The sequence below is a fragment of the Belonocnema kinseyi genome, chromosome 7, assembly GCF_010883055.1.
Source record: "Belonocnema kinseyi isolate 2016_QV_RU_SX_M_011 chromosome 7, B_treatae_v1, whole genome shotgun sequence".
Taxonomy (NCBI): Eukaryota; Metazoa; Arthropoda; class Insecta; order Hymenoptera; family Cynipidae; genus Belonocnema; species Belonocnema kinseyi.
This window is the reverse complement of record NC_046663.1, coordinates 117,108,443-117,121,838: the sequence shown is the minus strand read 5'-3', so window position 1 is coordinate 117,121,838 and position 13,396 is coordinate 117,108,443. Positions and strand designations below refer to the sequence as shown.

General features: G+C 33.5%; 2 protein-coding genes across 5 annotated transcripts in view; one reads left to right on the top strand and one right to left on the bottom strand.

The window, feature by feature from the left end:
• The window catches only part of LOC117176212 (L-lactate dehydrogenase-like), a 111,633-nt gene extending 102,869 nt beyond the window's left edge, over window positions 1-8,764 (bottom strand). The window contains exons 1-2 of one of the 2 annotated variants that reach the window (XM_033366344.1): window positions 8,200-8,764; window positions 7,829-7,958 (exon numbers count right to left, since the gene is read on the bottom strand). In XM_033366344.1, coding sequence (XP_033222235.1) covers window positions 7,829-7,958; window positions 8,200-8,426 — 357 coding nt within the window. In that variant the 5' untranslated portion in view covers window positions 8,427-8,764. The remainder of the gene's footprint in view (window positions 1-7,828; window positions 7,959-8,199) is intronic. The other variant, XM_033366343.1, reaches the window with a different exon arrangement.
• Window positions 1-13,396, top strand: part of LOC117176213 — a 74,874-nt gene that overhangs the window by 18,240 nt on the left and 43,238 nt on the right. The window lies entirely within an intron of this gene.

Genomic DNA, 13,396 nt, shown 5'->3' with positions numbered 1-13,396 from the left:
TAGGGAAAGGGGTTCGTCCATCCTTGTAGAGCCCCGCATGCAAGGATAAGGCTGCTTACTCCGAGAGGTCGCCTGGTATCCCAGAGTCACCGTTCTAGACACTTCACCTAGGTGCCATTCAGCTTTCGGCAGGGTTTTCACACCTCCGCTTGGGGGTTAATTCCTTTGGGACCACCCCTGGACAATTGTCCGCGACTGCCTATTTATTTTTGTAACCATATTCAGCAGAAACCCTTGGTACAGGGACCCTCTATCCGCAACCCGAGGACGCGTTCGGTGGCTTTGTCATAGGCCCTTCCGTTTGATTCTAGAGGAATCAAAACCGAACCGAAGATATATATACACATACATACATACATACATACATACAATAGTATAGATATTTATATCATTTATATTTTATACTTGAAATAACGTAACCTCAAAATATACGCCTATAAAGCGGTGCGCGAAATATTCAAATCATGAGAATCGCCAGCATCGAAATCTGGAAATATTAAAATCCCATTCTCTTGATTTTATTTCAGAGCAGTTAGCAGATAGAGATATAAATAGAACCGCCGAAGTGTTCCGACCGGCAATCGTGCACCTTCGAGTTTTCAAATTCAATAGAGGAGAAATGGGTTGGTCGCACAACCCAGTCATGTACATCGTCTCCTACTATATTTCACACGGACAAGACATGCGATAGAATTGGAGTGAACGCCGTTTCAAATCTGGGATCACTGCTTGTGTAACGCCCCAAGACCGTCAACTCGGAGGGTGCTCGCGTCAGGGCGCGTTCACAAAACCCCAAGTCGCAGCGCACTACCGGAGAAACTCGGAACTAAACAGTCCCTATGCAACTAAGAGCCAATTTTACAACGAGAATCTAAATACATGATTAAATAACGGTGCAATCAACATAATCTCTTAGTGCTATGTGAGTTTCTAAGGTTTGGAAAATTTTAACGGTACAATAGTTTCCTGGGATTTGAAATATGTTACGCTGAACACAGAAGCTGACAAAACCCGAGTCGCGGCTTCACTATCGAGATAATTTTAGAACTAAAATTAATAATTAAGTAAAAGTACGTTTGATTTCGGTGAGAGTCTCGTTAAGTTTTGACATATCTATAAAAGTACTATTAAAACCACAGTTTTATAAGCAAAATTCTAAGCTGACATCGAAATATAAGTTTTACCGTGCTTGAGTACAGCGTGCCTAGTAGAGGAAGAGTGAATTAATCTCCATAAATTTCCATGAAACTTACAATGGAAAGTTTTCGAAGCTCCGGCAATTTACCGTAACTCTAATGTTTGAGCGGGAAAATTCCAAAAATCTATAACTGCAACAGTAAATTAAGGTCAAGAGTTATTACAGGGATCCATTAAAGCACATCCATAATCCATGTGAATCCATTGCTCTAATATACAAATCTAAATAATCTATTAGCTCAATTTCGACCACCGAGAGAGAGCGCATGTGCATACATTACGAGTTCCCTAAGCTAACAACATACGTCGAATTACCGACTTTACATTTTACAATATTTCGGTAGTCGCTCGTTGCACAGTCGAATCTCGAAGTTGACGTCCAATTTATTTTCCATCCAATGACCGATGAGACCACACTTGCCAACTTTCCGATCCTATGTTGTAAATCTTCCATAATGTCAGTACTTATTGAACCAATATGGCGTTGCTCGATGTTAATCGTCATTGGCTGGGCCGAGATCATAAGATCAGGGTTGCGTTTGGTGGTGCGACATCTTCCTGGCATGGCATTTGTAGAGTTACCAAGATGGGAACATACTGTGAGAGATTTGATTGGCCCAAACTTGGCTCCGACCATATCTGGTAACTGTGGTAGAATAGTTACTGGACTGGTCCTAGGTGGCTATACCATGGAGTGGTAAATTGTTATGGTAATGTCAGACCTCGGCGACAAAAAGGAGAGAGAGAACTGTGAATCGTCAACCGAGTGAGGAACGCTCCCCTGATGAGCAGTTGAGGTCCACACTCTCGTGCTGGGATCGGAAACTAAAGGCGCAAGATGTCGGGAATGTGCTTGGTGATAAGTCATTCACCCTGGACATTGCTAAATTCGGCAAACCCTTGGGTGTGACGGCTCATCCTTTATTTCCGTGGTGTTGTTATCATTTTCCGAGATATGACATGTGGTGGATAAGCCATGCAACAAACGTACTGTGGTCGAGACTGTCCTTCTTAGCCGTGGTAATGTCGTTCGCGAATTATTAAATGAATCCCCTTTTAAAAGTGACAGGTAAATAAAATTTACCCTGTCACAAAACAGCAAGATACACTTTTATATTGTTAAAATTTGGATTCTACGTTAAAATTTCTATTAGAAACTCATGGAGTAATCGCAAGACTTTTGTTTGCAGCGTTATAAATTTTAAAAATGTCATTAACTTCTGCTGAAGGTGACTTCATGCACATCTATAATAGTTCAAGTAGTATGTTGCGCGCGAAGGTTAAAAATAAAATTCAAAATTGGCAAATAAAGGAAAGTAAATATATGTAATAATTTATATGTCTAATTTTACACAAATTTAATACCTTCTCTGATAAGAATAACATGAAAAATGAGAATTTAAACAAATTGTTCACCTTTAGCCCTGACATCTCGTCTTGAAACCTCAACGACATTGCTTGACTGCTCTCACTTGCATCGCAGCGTTGTTGTCTGAGGTTTCCACTACGTGGCGCTCGCATCCAGACAAAACTCTTAAATCTACTGACGGAACGCTTATTAACTGCTACCAGGCTCGGTCAACTACGTGGGAAATAAATGGCGACGGCATTGGTCCCTATATATGCGCATGCTCATTTCCTTAGATGTGTTGACTAGTCAAATAATTTAAGAAAGAAGTATGAATAAAGACAAAATTAAGAAAACGAGAAAAACAAAATATAAAATTAAATATAATTATCATTCAATTTCTCATCTTACGTTTCTCATTTACTTAATTTTTCTTTTATTTTTGTAATTTGAATTGAAAAAGATAATTACGAGACGCGTTAGGATGTGCATGCGTATGAATTTTTATTTTTCTGAAGCAGAGTTGACCTGTGACATACATTTTTTTTAAAATATCTCATAACCTGACCAGTTTGCGTTAACAGGAAATCCTTTTCATTGAAGTGATACCGGCAAATGAAAAATCATTTTACGGCTATAGTCTCATACGGTGACAAAATCAGACAACACGTGACCGTAGCAAATGACAACAAACAATTTTCCGCGCACGCGCTTTTTACACTAATTTGCGCCATCTGCGATGGGGATGAGAACTGATTTGACTCTCCTCGCTGCCTATCAACCATCCGCGCCAAGTTCTAAAAATTCGCCATTTTCCCTTATTGAGATGGCCGAGCCTGACTGCTACTAAAAGAAGATGCACTTGAAGCCGCCTTCGGCCCTTGTGTAATGAAAGGTATTTTATTTTTAAAGTTTTTAACTCTGCAAGAAAAAGTATTGCGATTACTCCGAGAGTTTCTGATGCAAATTTTAACGTAGAATCCGAATTTTAACAATTTAAAAGTTGATCTCGCGTTTTTTTTTAGTTTTTTAAAGAAGGAACCGCAGAGGGACTCAGTGGGGTCTTTAACGGTACTTTGTAGATGCTCCTTTCGGTTCCTTCGATTTGCCAGGGAATTTTGTTTAAAAATGTGCACTCTATAAATTAATTTCTTCAATCAATTTTTATACAATTATTCTTATTTAAAATTCAAGAAATAATTTTCATATAATTTAAACATTGGTATAAAATTCTTTTGATACAGATATTTGATCATTGTGTTTTTAATAAATAAACAATATTTATTTTTAAAACACAACAAATTAAATTTTTATAATTCAGGAAATTCAGTCGTTTCATTTGACAGTATAAATTAAATCTTTAAAAATATATACAAATACTGAACATCTGAAGAAAATGTGCCAAAATTTTCATAAGCATTGCTATGAATTTAAAGAATGTAAAGATGAAAAAGTAGCATTTAATGTAAAATTTAAAAGAAAAGTATATGATGTTATTCTAGACCATGATCCAGGATAAAACTGTGTGCTTTGAAGCAATGTACGAACTTGTAGAATTTTTCTCTGTTCTTCGGGAATTACCTTTGCAGTTACTCAATACAGTTCAAGAAACGAATCTTAATTGTGTGTGTCAAAAATTGTGCATTGCCTTCTGCATCTTTCTGACAATCCCCGTAAAATTGGCTAGCGCTGAGAGAACATTTTCTTTTCTGAAACGAATACAATATTTCCTGCGGTCGACCATGTCTCAAGACATGCTGTACAGAGTGCACAGTCTTGGGGCGCCAAATGTGCAAACTCATTTTGCTGAAAGAGCTAACATGGAAGCTATAACTGACGATTTTCATGATAGTTTTTAGTTTTTTTATAATTTGTTTTTTTTTGGAAAAAACTTCTTTTTTCTTGTTGTTGAAAATTAATTTCTTTAGTTGAAAATCACTTTTTTAAAAGTAAAAATCAATTTTTTATGCCAAAAATTTAAATAAATTTTTTTCAAAACTGTCTAGCATTAAGGAATTTACCGCAGCACCATTGTTATAAACAATTTTTGTGGGAAAATATAAAAAATTTAAGATTTTTTAAAAGTACAATTTCCTTTAATAGCCAGAATGGCTTCAGTTATTTCCTAAAATAACAAATATTTAATAATATTTGATCAAATATAACAATTCAAATTTTCAGAAACAAATTAGATAAAACGATTCAAAAGTTTGATAAAACATTCAATTTTAATATTTTGCCACAAGAATTGTTCACAATAATAATTAGTATCAACTTTTCAATTAGTTTTGTCATTAAATGTCACTCCTACATTAATTTTGTTACCGATACTAAAACTGTTTGCTAATTTGTTCATAAAATTTGTTTATAGTAAATAAATGGAATAATGAACAAATTATTTGTATTCCATGAGTCCCTAAATATTCATTTAAGACAATATGAAGTTTACCTGATCAGCTAATAGAGCGTAAAAATTGTTATGTACAAAATTACAGTTTTTCCATACTTTAATAACAAAATTATTAATAAGAGAATAGAGGAGACAAAAGTTCGGAACGTCAAGCTCCTTAGAATTTAATAAGCTTTAATTTAAAACAAAAAATTCAAAATCGGACCAAACTTGAAGAATTTGAACATTTTTGAACGAAAAAAATGCATTTCCTCCCAATGTGCGCGCCTTTGACTCGACCTCAATGGTAGGGCGCAACAGAGTTCATACCAGTTTCGAGACCGAGTTCAGCGCTGAACAATAGGAAGGGGTCGACGAGGGATCGGGCAGGCTGCGGTACCCTGAGATCGTCTTAAGCCAAAAAATTATATTGTTTTTACTGAGTTTTCGAAAAATAATTTGAATAAGAAACAAAGTCAATATAATAATCTCGAAAACGTATTTTAGAAATTGATATTGTCAATATGAAGTTGACAGAAATCTGACATGCGTAGCAAGCGATGAAATCGTTATTCTTGATTTTTCATATATTTTCATTTGAAAGTGCTTCTCGATTGTTTCCGCCATTTTCCGATCGAGCCGAAAGGTTATATCGAAGCGTCCTAACGGTAGGGTGCCAACGCACGCGACACGACTTGACAGTACTTAACCCAAAATAAAAACAATAAAAAACTAAGCGATAAGTTAGCGCTAGAAAGTCTTGCTCGCGTAATTGAGCAAGATGAGGTTAGAAGTTGGCCAAAACTAAAAGGTGCTCACTAGCTTCATCAATTCATGAAAGTTCTATCTCGGGCGAGCAAAGCATGAAGGTTGCCACTTCTCGCGTTTAGTTTATAAGCGAGAAGTGGCACCTTCATGTTTTGCTCGCCCGAGATAGTACTTTAATGTTTTGATGGAGCGAGCGAGCATCTTCTAGTTTTGGCCAACTTCTAGTTTCATCTTGTTCAATTCCGCGATCTAAAACTTTCTAGTGCTTACTTCTTGGTTAGCTTTTTATTGTTTCTATTTTTGGTTAAGTATCATCTAGTCGATCGCGCGCGTTGGCATCCTATCGTTAGGACGCCTCGATAGTTCCACAATATTTTTAATATAAGTTATCTTTTTCTATTTTCAATTCATACATTTACTATGGGAGTTAAAACATTATAGGAATTTAATTCAATGAGTACAATTTATAAAACATTACATCTAAGTACACACGAGTTTATTATACTGAGTTACTGAAATATTAAATTAGAGAATGTTATTCATACAAGAGTCTTATCAGTTCCTTTAAAAAAATGTATTTTATAAAAAATCAATTTAAGCGACGAAGCTTTGATAATATATGGACGATCCCTTGAGGTAAGTTAGGTTTGAATCTCGTCTCTTTTATTTAGTTCCTCCTTCTAAAGGTTAAATCTTTTGGTGGAGTGAGTTATTTCTCAAGTTTCATAAGAGTTAATACAACATCCTTTCCATTTGTTCAAACAAAAATATTAGTTTTGACGGCTAAAAGCTACTATATTAATTTTTATACGCAAATCCTGTTTTCCCTACTTTGAAACGATATTATACTAAACTCTCATTCATTTTTATTATTTATTCTAACAAAAAGTCTATGAGTGTATGTTTTATAATTTGTTAACAGTTTTCTGCCCATGTCCCAATTGGAAACTAGGCTTTGGCCCGGAACGGTTTTCCGCGGCACTGCTCAAAGGAAATTTTTTGATAGTATGAAAAAATGTTAATGGTGAAAAAGTTTGTTTAGTATTACTTCCGAAAGAATTAATTTAAGCTACCCGAAGACTTCTGTTTACCATAAAAATGCAAAACTATACTCTTTTTAAGGATTGTTATAATTTAAACAAAAATATTATCGTTTCAGATTGAAAAAATACATGTACATTCAGAAAAATCATTACTTATACAATTTTAAGAAATTAAAATTTGATGATGTTTCAGTTTGGTCGCTTTTTAAGTTCAGTTGTCGAATATTTAACGTTTCTATTTCAATCATATAGTCACATTATTAAAATTTCAAATAAGTAGTATTTAACTTTTAAATTTTAAAATCATAACAAATCAAAATTTTTTTAATTAGTGAAAGTTTTAATTATTACTTTATTGACTTTAATTACTAATTTGAAGTTTTGGTTAAAATGTTCTAATTTTTAATTAGTTGCTTAAAAAAATTTAATCATAAAATACTTACAATTTCAAATATTTTTAACCTGGAATAAGTTTTTAAAATTTTTCATATAATAAGTTGAAGGTTTAATTGTCAAAGAAGTTTTTTTATAATTTCGCAGATAATTTCGTTGCGTAGTATGTCACAAGAAAAGCACAGTTAAAAGCGGACAAAATTTAGTAGCATATTACATTAAATATTAATATTGCTTGAATATGCACAGCAAAATAATTAAATAATAATTTACTTCCTATTAACTATAAATATTTCACCTAGTTTCATATGACAAAAACTTTACAAGAAAAAATCTAGACAACTTTATTTCTAGTATAGATTAAATATTTATTTCGAGGGAAGATTAAACGTTTAATTTAAAATTATTTAATTTAGAACGCTTAAAATTTTGAACTGTTCAGTTGAGAACATTTCTAATGCTTATTCTTACATGTTTTTATATTTAGTAATTTTAAAATTGAACTGGTTCAAAATCAGATTAGAACATTTTCTTATAGAAACTGGGTTACAATCATTTGCAATGATGGTACATTTCTACTTATATCCCTCGGAAATTAAAAAAATTGTAAAAATGCACACAAATTTGGTTTTTTTTTCTCGTAAAATTGGAGAATTTAACGTAGCGAAACAAATATTTTTAAATTTCTACCTGAAAAAGAATCGCATTGGCACATGCAACTCCTACCATACCCGCACCAACAACTGTAACTTTGTTTCTGCCGTCTATCACAGGTTCCGCGACCCTGCATAAAAGCTCATCCTTCAGACATGGTTGTTGACTATGAATACAAAAAGTAACATTTAAGTTACCTTATCACTTATCTTTCATCTTACCATTACATTTATAATACTTTTTTAGGCTCAGAGCTCCATTTACTCGAATGTATTTTTTAACTAAACATAAGGTTTTTAAATATTAATTCTATGGACAATAACTCAATAAAAATTACTCTTTAAAAAAACGTGGTATAATTGTAATGTTCTTTTCGAAGAGTCAGAAATAGTCAAAACGTAGCTTACGCAAACTTGGCTTTCCGAAAATCAATTTTGGTATTTTTATTGATTCCACTGCAAGCTTCCGAAGTAGAATTGCTTCTTTTATCGCCAAAAACATCCGTGAATATTGTTGGTGCTTGCAAATGGTTGCAACGATAACATGCTGTGCCAAAATATTTTATCAATGGTATTTGGACCCATCGACCACTAACCGGTAACCACAAAGCGCGAATGACAGACGAAAATGTCATGCTATAAAAGAAGTTTCACTGGACAATTTTCTAGTTCATACGTAATTTTTTGCACTAACATACCGCGAAAGACAAATAATTCTTTTTACAGATATATAATAAAAATTCCTTCCTGTCAAATGAAAGTGGAAACATCAGGTGCTGTCTTCAGCCTACCACTATTTTTGTAGTCACTAATTGTTTTAAAACGGAAGATTGATTGGTGATTCCTTTCTTACGTAATCGATGGATTCTCAAAAGAGTGCACGCCACTGCAGAACCAAGTTTCACTTAAAAGAGCAGGCCAAGTTTGTAACATAAAAATTACGTTTCGGGGATGTCTCCGATACAAACTTTTAATTTTTCGTCTAAAAAAGTTCCCATGTGATTCATATTCATTGACTTTCGCCTCCATTTTAGATTTTGAAAAATGTGTGAAAGACGTCATTTTTTTAAAATTCGACTTTTGTATGCATTTAACGTAAAACTTCTGAAATAAAGTTTATAAATGTTAGAACAAATAAAAAAATTAAATGTTCTATCATGATTAGTTCAGAAGTTATGACGTATTAAAGAGAATTTTCAGTAATAAATAAACGACAAATATTTCTCTTTTCGAATAATATCTTGTCCTCTATACATCCCACATTGAAATTACATACAAATGAATTAAAACAGATTAGATTATTTTCAAAATTAAAAGAATATTTATTTTAGACCTTATAAAACATCAATTATAGTATCTTATAGCAAGCTACTTTTTGTGGAACTTTATTATACATCGGAATTCTTATTTGAAAATTATTTTGTTTATATTGCGTCAGTACTTTTTACTTTTGTCTTTAACGCCTGTCCTTGAAAAAGAAAATCGTCTAAAGTCAATGTTTAAAATTGGCCTTTAGAGGAAATGCATAAATCCTTTCTTGCTAATTTATACATTTCTAATGTATTAATGAAGTGAATAAGTTTTTGAAACTCATTAGCGAATGAGAAATTCATTGAGCTTTTGTACTGAAACAAACAAGTTATAATTATTCAATTATTCAATATGTAAAAAGAATTTCACAAAAAGTAGCCCGATATAAGAGACTATAATTGATGTTATTTAAGAGCTAGAATAGATTTTTAGTCTGAAAAACGGGAGATTGGATTGCAAGAGTTACTTATGCCTTTTCACTTAACCAATAACCCCTTCATTGCCGTATTTAAAAAAAAGGCCCTACATTTTCAGCACAGGGCGGCAACCGAAACTGTTTGAAATTTTAAGGAAATGTCCTGAAAATCGGTTTTTTAAATATCTCGTTTCAAATGCGTTTTACATGGTATACGCGTCACAGGTAACACACTGAAAGACATAGTTTCAAGTTAATGGCAATCCGAGTTTGCTTGAGAATTTCTAACTGAATTAGAAAGAAAATTGTACTGTCTCAGCCATACGAATTTGAGATTTATAACCTACGTGTAAGAAAATCACCAAGCCAAATATGACAAGGCAAGTAAAACTTATATCTTTTTGGATGAGTTCAACAATTTTTAATAAAAAATTTTAACTTTTTTTTTGTTTCAGATTCATCATTTAGTTGATTTGTTTGAAAATGAAAGTTTTTTTTTAAATTAATTTTTTTTCGGGCTTAAAATTCAATTGTTTTGTAGCGAATTTTTCTTTTTGGTTTGAAAATTCATCTGGTTTAGGAGAAATTTCATCTTTTATGTATAAAAACCTAACTCTCCGACTGAAAATCTATTTGTTTTGATTGCAAATGCATTAATTTCTCTGTAAAATTTGTCTTTTTTTGTAGAATTAAACTTTTATTGTTTTACAATACACCATTTTTCAGTTACAATTTTAACTACTTGACTAAAATTTAAACCAATCTGCAAAAATTTCAGTTTTTGGTTAAAGATTATTAATTTAAGTTAAAAAATTAATCTTTCTGGTTTAAAATGTAACTATTTCATTGGAAATTTGCTTTCCTCTTTATTTTTAGTTGGAAATTCAATTATTTTAATAATAAGTTAATTTCTAACAATTTTAATTGGTAAATTACAATTTTTATCCATAAAGAACCATGCAAAAATATTAATCTGGAACAACTGAAAATAAAAATAATTTAACTTTTATTTTAAAAAGTTTTTGGTTAAAAAATTGGTTTAATCGTTCAATTGTTAATGTTCCAAATAGAAATTTGCTTGAAGTAATATTATTTTGAACCTTAAAAATAATAGCGTAATATATATTTTTTAACGAGAAATCTATCAAATGTTAAAGATATAAAAATTTAAAATTGGTAATTTCGTATTTGAACATAATTTGTTTTAAAAAAATGGTAAAATCAGAAGGTGTAAAAGTTTGTATTTTATACGCATGAATTATTGAGCATTTGAATGAAATATTTCTGAATTAAAAATTTGTCAAGCTTCAGTTTTAAAAGTTTAAAATTCAAAAGATTTCCGCCTTAAATAAATCATTTTCAGATTTAAAAGTTTGAATTTTCTAATGTCACCCTGAATTTTGAATTCAAGCAGGACACTTTTCAAAGCAATTGTATATTTTTCTGAATTGGATCAGAGATTTTTCGAAAAAATTATTATTCAGAACTGGGATAAGGAATTCTACAAAATAATTAAAATTTTGAGTTAGGGCACGAAAATTTGGAAAAGAAGTATAATCGGGGTACATTATAATAGAATTAATATAATATATAATTAATCACATAAGATATTATAATTATAATGAAATTATCTCAACAGATATTAATATTAACATTAAAATTAATTAGCTGTAAATGATTGTGCTAGAGTTTTAAGCGTTTGAAGTTGAATTTATCTATTAAACCGAAAAAATGTAAATAGCCTTTCAAAATTAGAAAATTTATTTATGAGAATCATTTGAAATAAAACAATTACGAAAGTCCGGAGGCTATTTCAACTTTTTTGGTTTAATAGATAAATCAAACGTTTAAAATCTCCAGCACAATCATTTACAGCTAATTAATACAAATATTAATATGATTATAATATCGAAGAAAATATAGAGGAGTAATATAGTATAAGGACAAGAAGAACTGTAACATTGGCACAGAAATACGTAATGATTTAATGTTTTAATTATGATCTGTTCAGGTAAAATTTCTAAGAGATGAAATATGTAACTTCGAAATATGTAAATTCGATACCGAACATGGTTCGCTTCTCGAAGTCAAGAAGAACCATGCCAGGCCTCGAGAGAGCAACAGAAACAATGGTCGAGAATATAAAGTTCCAGTAAATGCGGCACTTCCCATTCTCGACAATTGACTCAATATTCCTAGGAGCATTTAGAGGAGCGATATTAAGATTAATGCCGTAAGAGTGACAGAGATGGTAATAAAGCACTCTTAGTGCCGCATTGTGCCTTTGAATGCAGGTCGTTTTCGCGTGAGATGGACAACTAGATAGTATGTTAGCTAAATGCTCGGGGTGCGCATGGCACGCCCTGCAGCTATCATCGGGAATGTCTTAGCTCAAAATGTGGCGACGGTATGTTAAGGTGGAAATGACACCTTCTTGGCATGCAAAGATGAAACCCTCCGTACTAGACTTCAATCCGGGCGGTTTAAGGAAAGCAAACGTTAGCTCACAAGATATTGACTGATCCTGCACATTTCTGTGGAAGATACCGTGCATCCTCTTATCGAGGAGCTGTTCATGAAAGTTTTTCTCTTGTGCTTTTTCTTAATCCGGGCTTTCAGGAGTGAGTACTCGAGATAGATAAGATTTGATGCACTTTGCTAACCCCTAATACTGAAGTCAATTCCGAGTGTTTCAGCAGCCTCCTCCACTGCTTTGTACAGAAACGCTCCTTTGCCCACTCCTTCGTGATTCCTTAACATTTTAAGAAGAGGGTCTCTTCCATTTGCAACTCTATGTGCTATACCAAGAATAATCCTGTTGTGAAAACATTAAAGACTCAATATTCCGCGACCCCCTTGACGGCGTGAAATGTACAGTCGCGGAACGGAAGACTTAAGATGCATGCTTTTGTTCATGTGCATAACCTATCTTGTCCCGATATCAAGGGATCTGAGCTCGTTCTTCGTCCATGGAACTACTCCAAATGAATAGAGTAGTACCGGGACGGCAAGCATGTTCGTTGCAGATACTTTGTTCCTCGCCGACAGTTCGCAAGACCAAGTCTGTCGGATGAGACGTTTGTATCTGCTTCGAAGAGTATCTTTTATATATGTCACATCCTGAATGCGGCTCTGTGGCACGCCCAGGTATGTATAAGTTTCTCCAGCACAAAGGTGTCGTATGGCGCTCCTATCAACGAGCTCAGGATCTTCAGGGATGCCATTAAGTTTTCCTCGCTTCAAATAAACCTTGGCGCATTTGTCTAACCCAAATTACATTTCAATTTCCTTAGTATATCGTTCGACAATCCCCGGAGCTAGATGCATTTGCTCTCTGTTTTTAGCATAGATCTTAAGATCGCCCATGTAAAATACATGAGTGACCTTGTACTTTCGATCTGCAGGTTTGCCGCACTAGTACCCGTCGGAATGGCGTAGTGCTAGAGATAGTGGCAATAATGTAAGGCAAAAGACGAGTGGGCTCATGGTGTCGCCCTGAAAGACACCTCTCTGAAACGTGACCTTGTTAGTTGTCACACGATTTTTTCCAGATGAGATAGTAAATCTGGTTTTCCAAAGCGGCATCAATCTCTCTGTGCACCCATCTATTTGCGGATGAACCTTTAAGATTTCCAAAAGACAGATGATAAGTCTATGGGAGGTCGAATCGAAGGCTTTCCGATAATCAATCCAGGTCATCGATAGGTCACGCTGGTAGAATGCTGCATCTTTGCAGACACATATATCGAGGAGCAGGTTCTCCCGACATCCGTCTATGCCTTTCTTTGTGCCTCGTTGTTCATACATTTCTTGCCACACAGGTTCAATTGCCCGAACAATCCTATCATTTAGGATAGCTGTGAATATCTTATAAAGCGT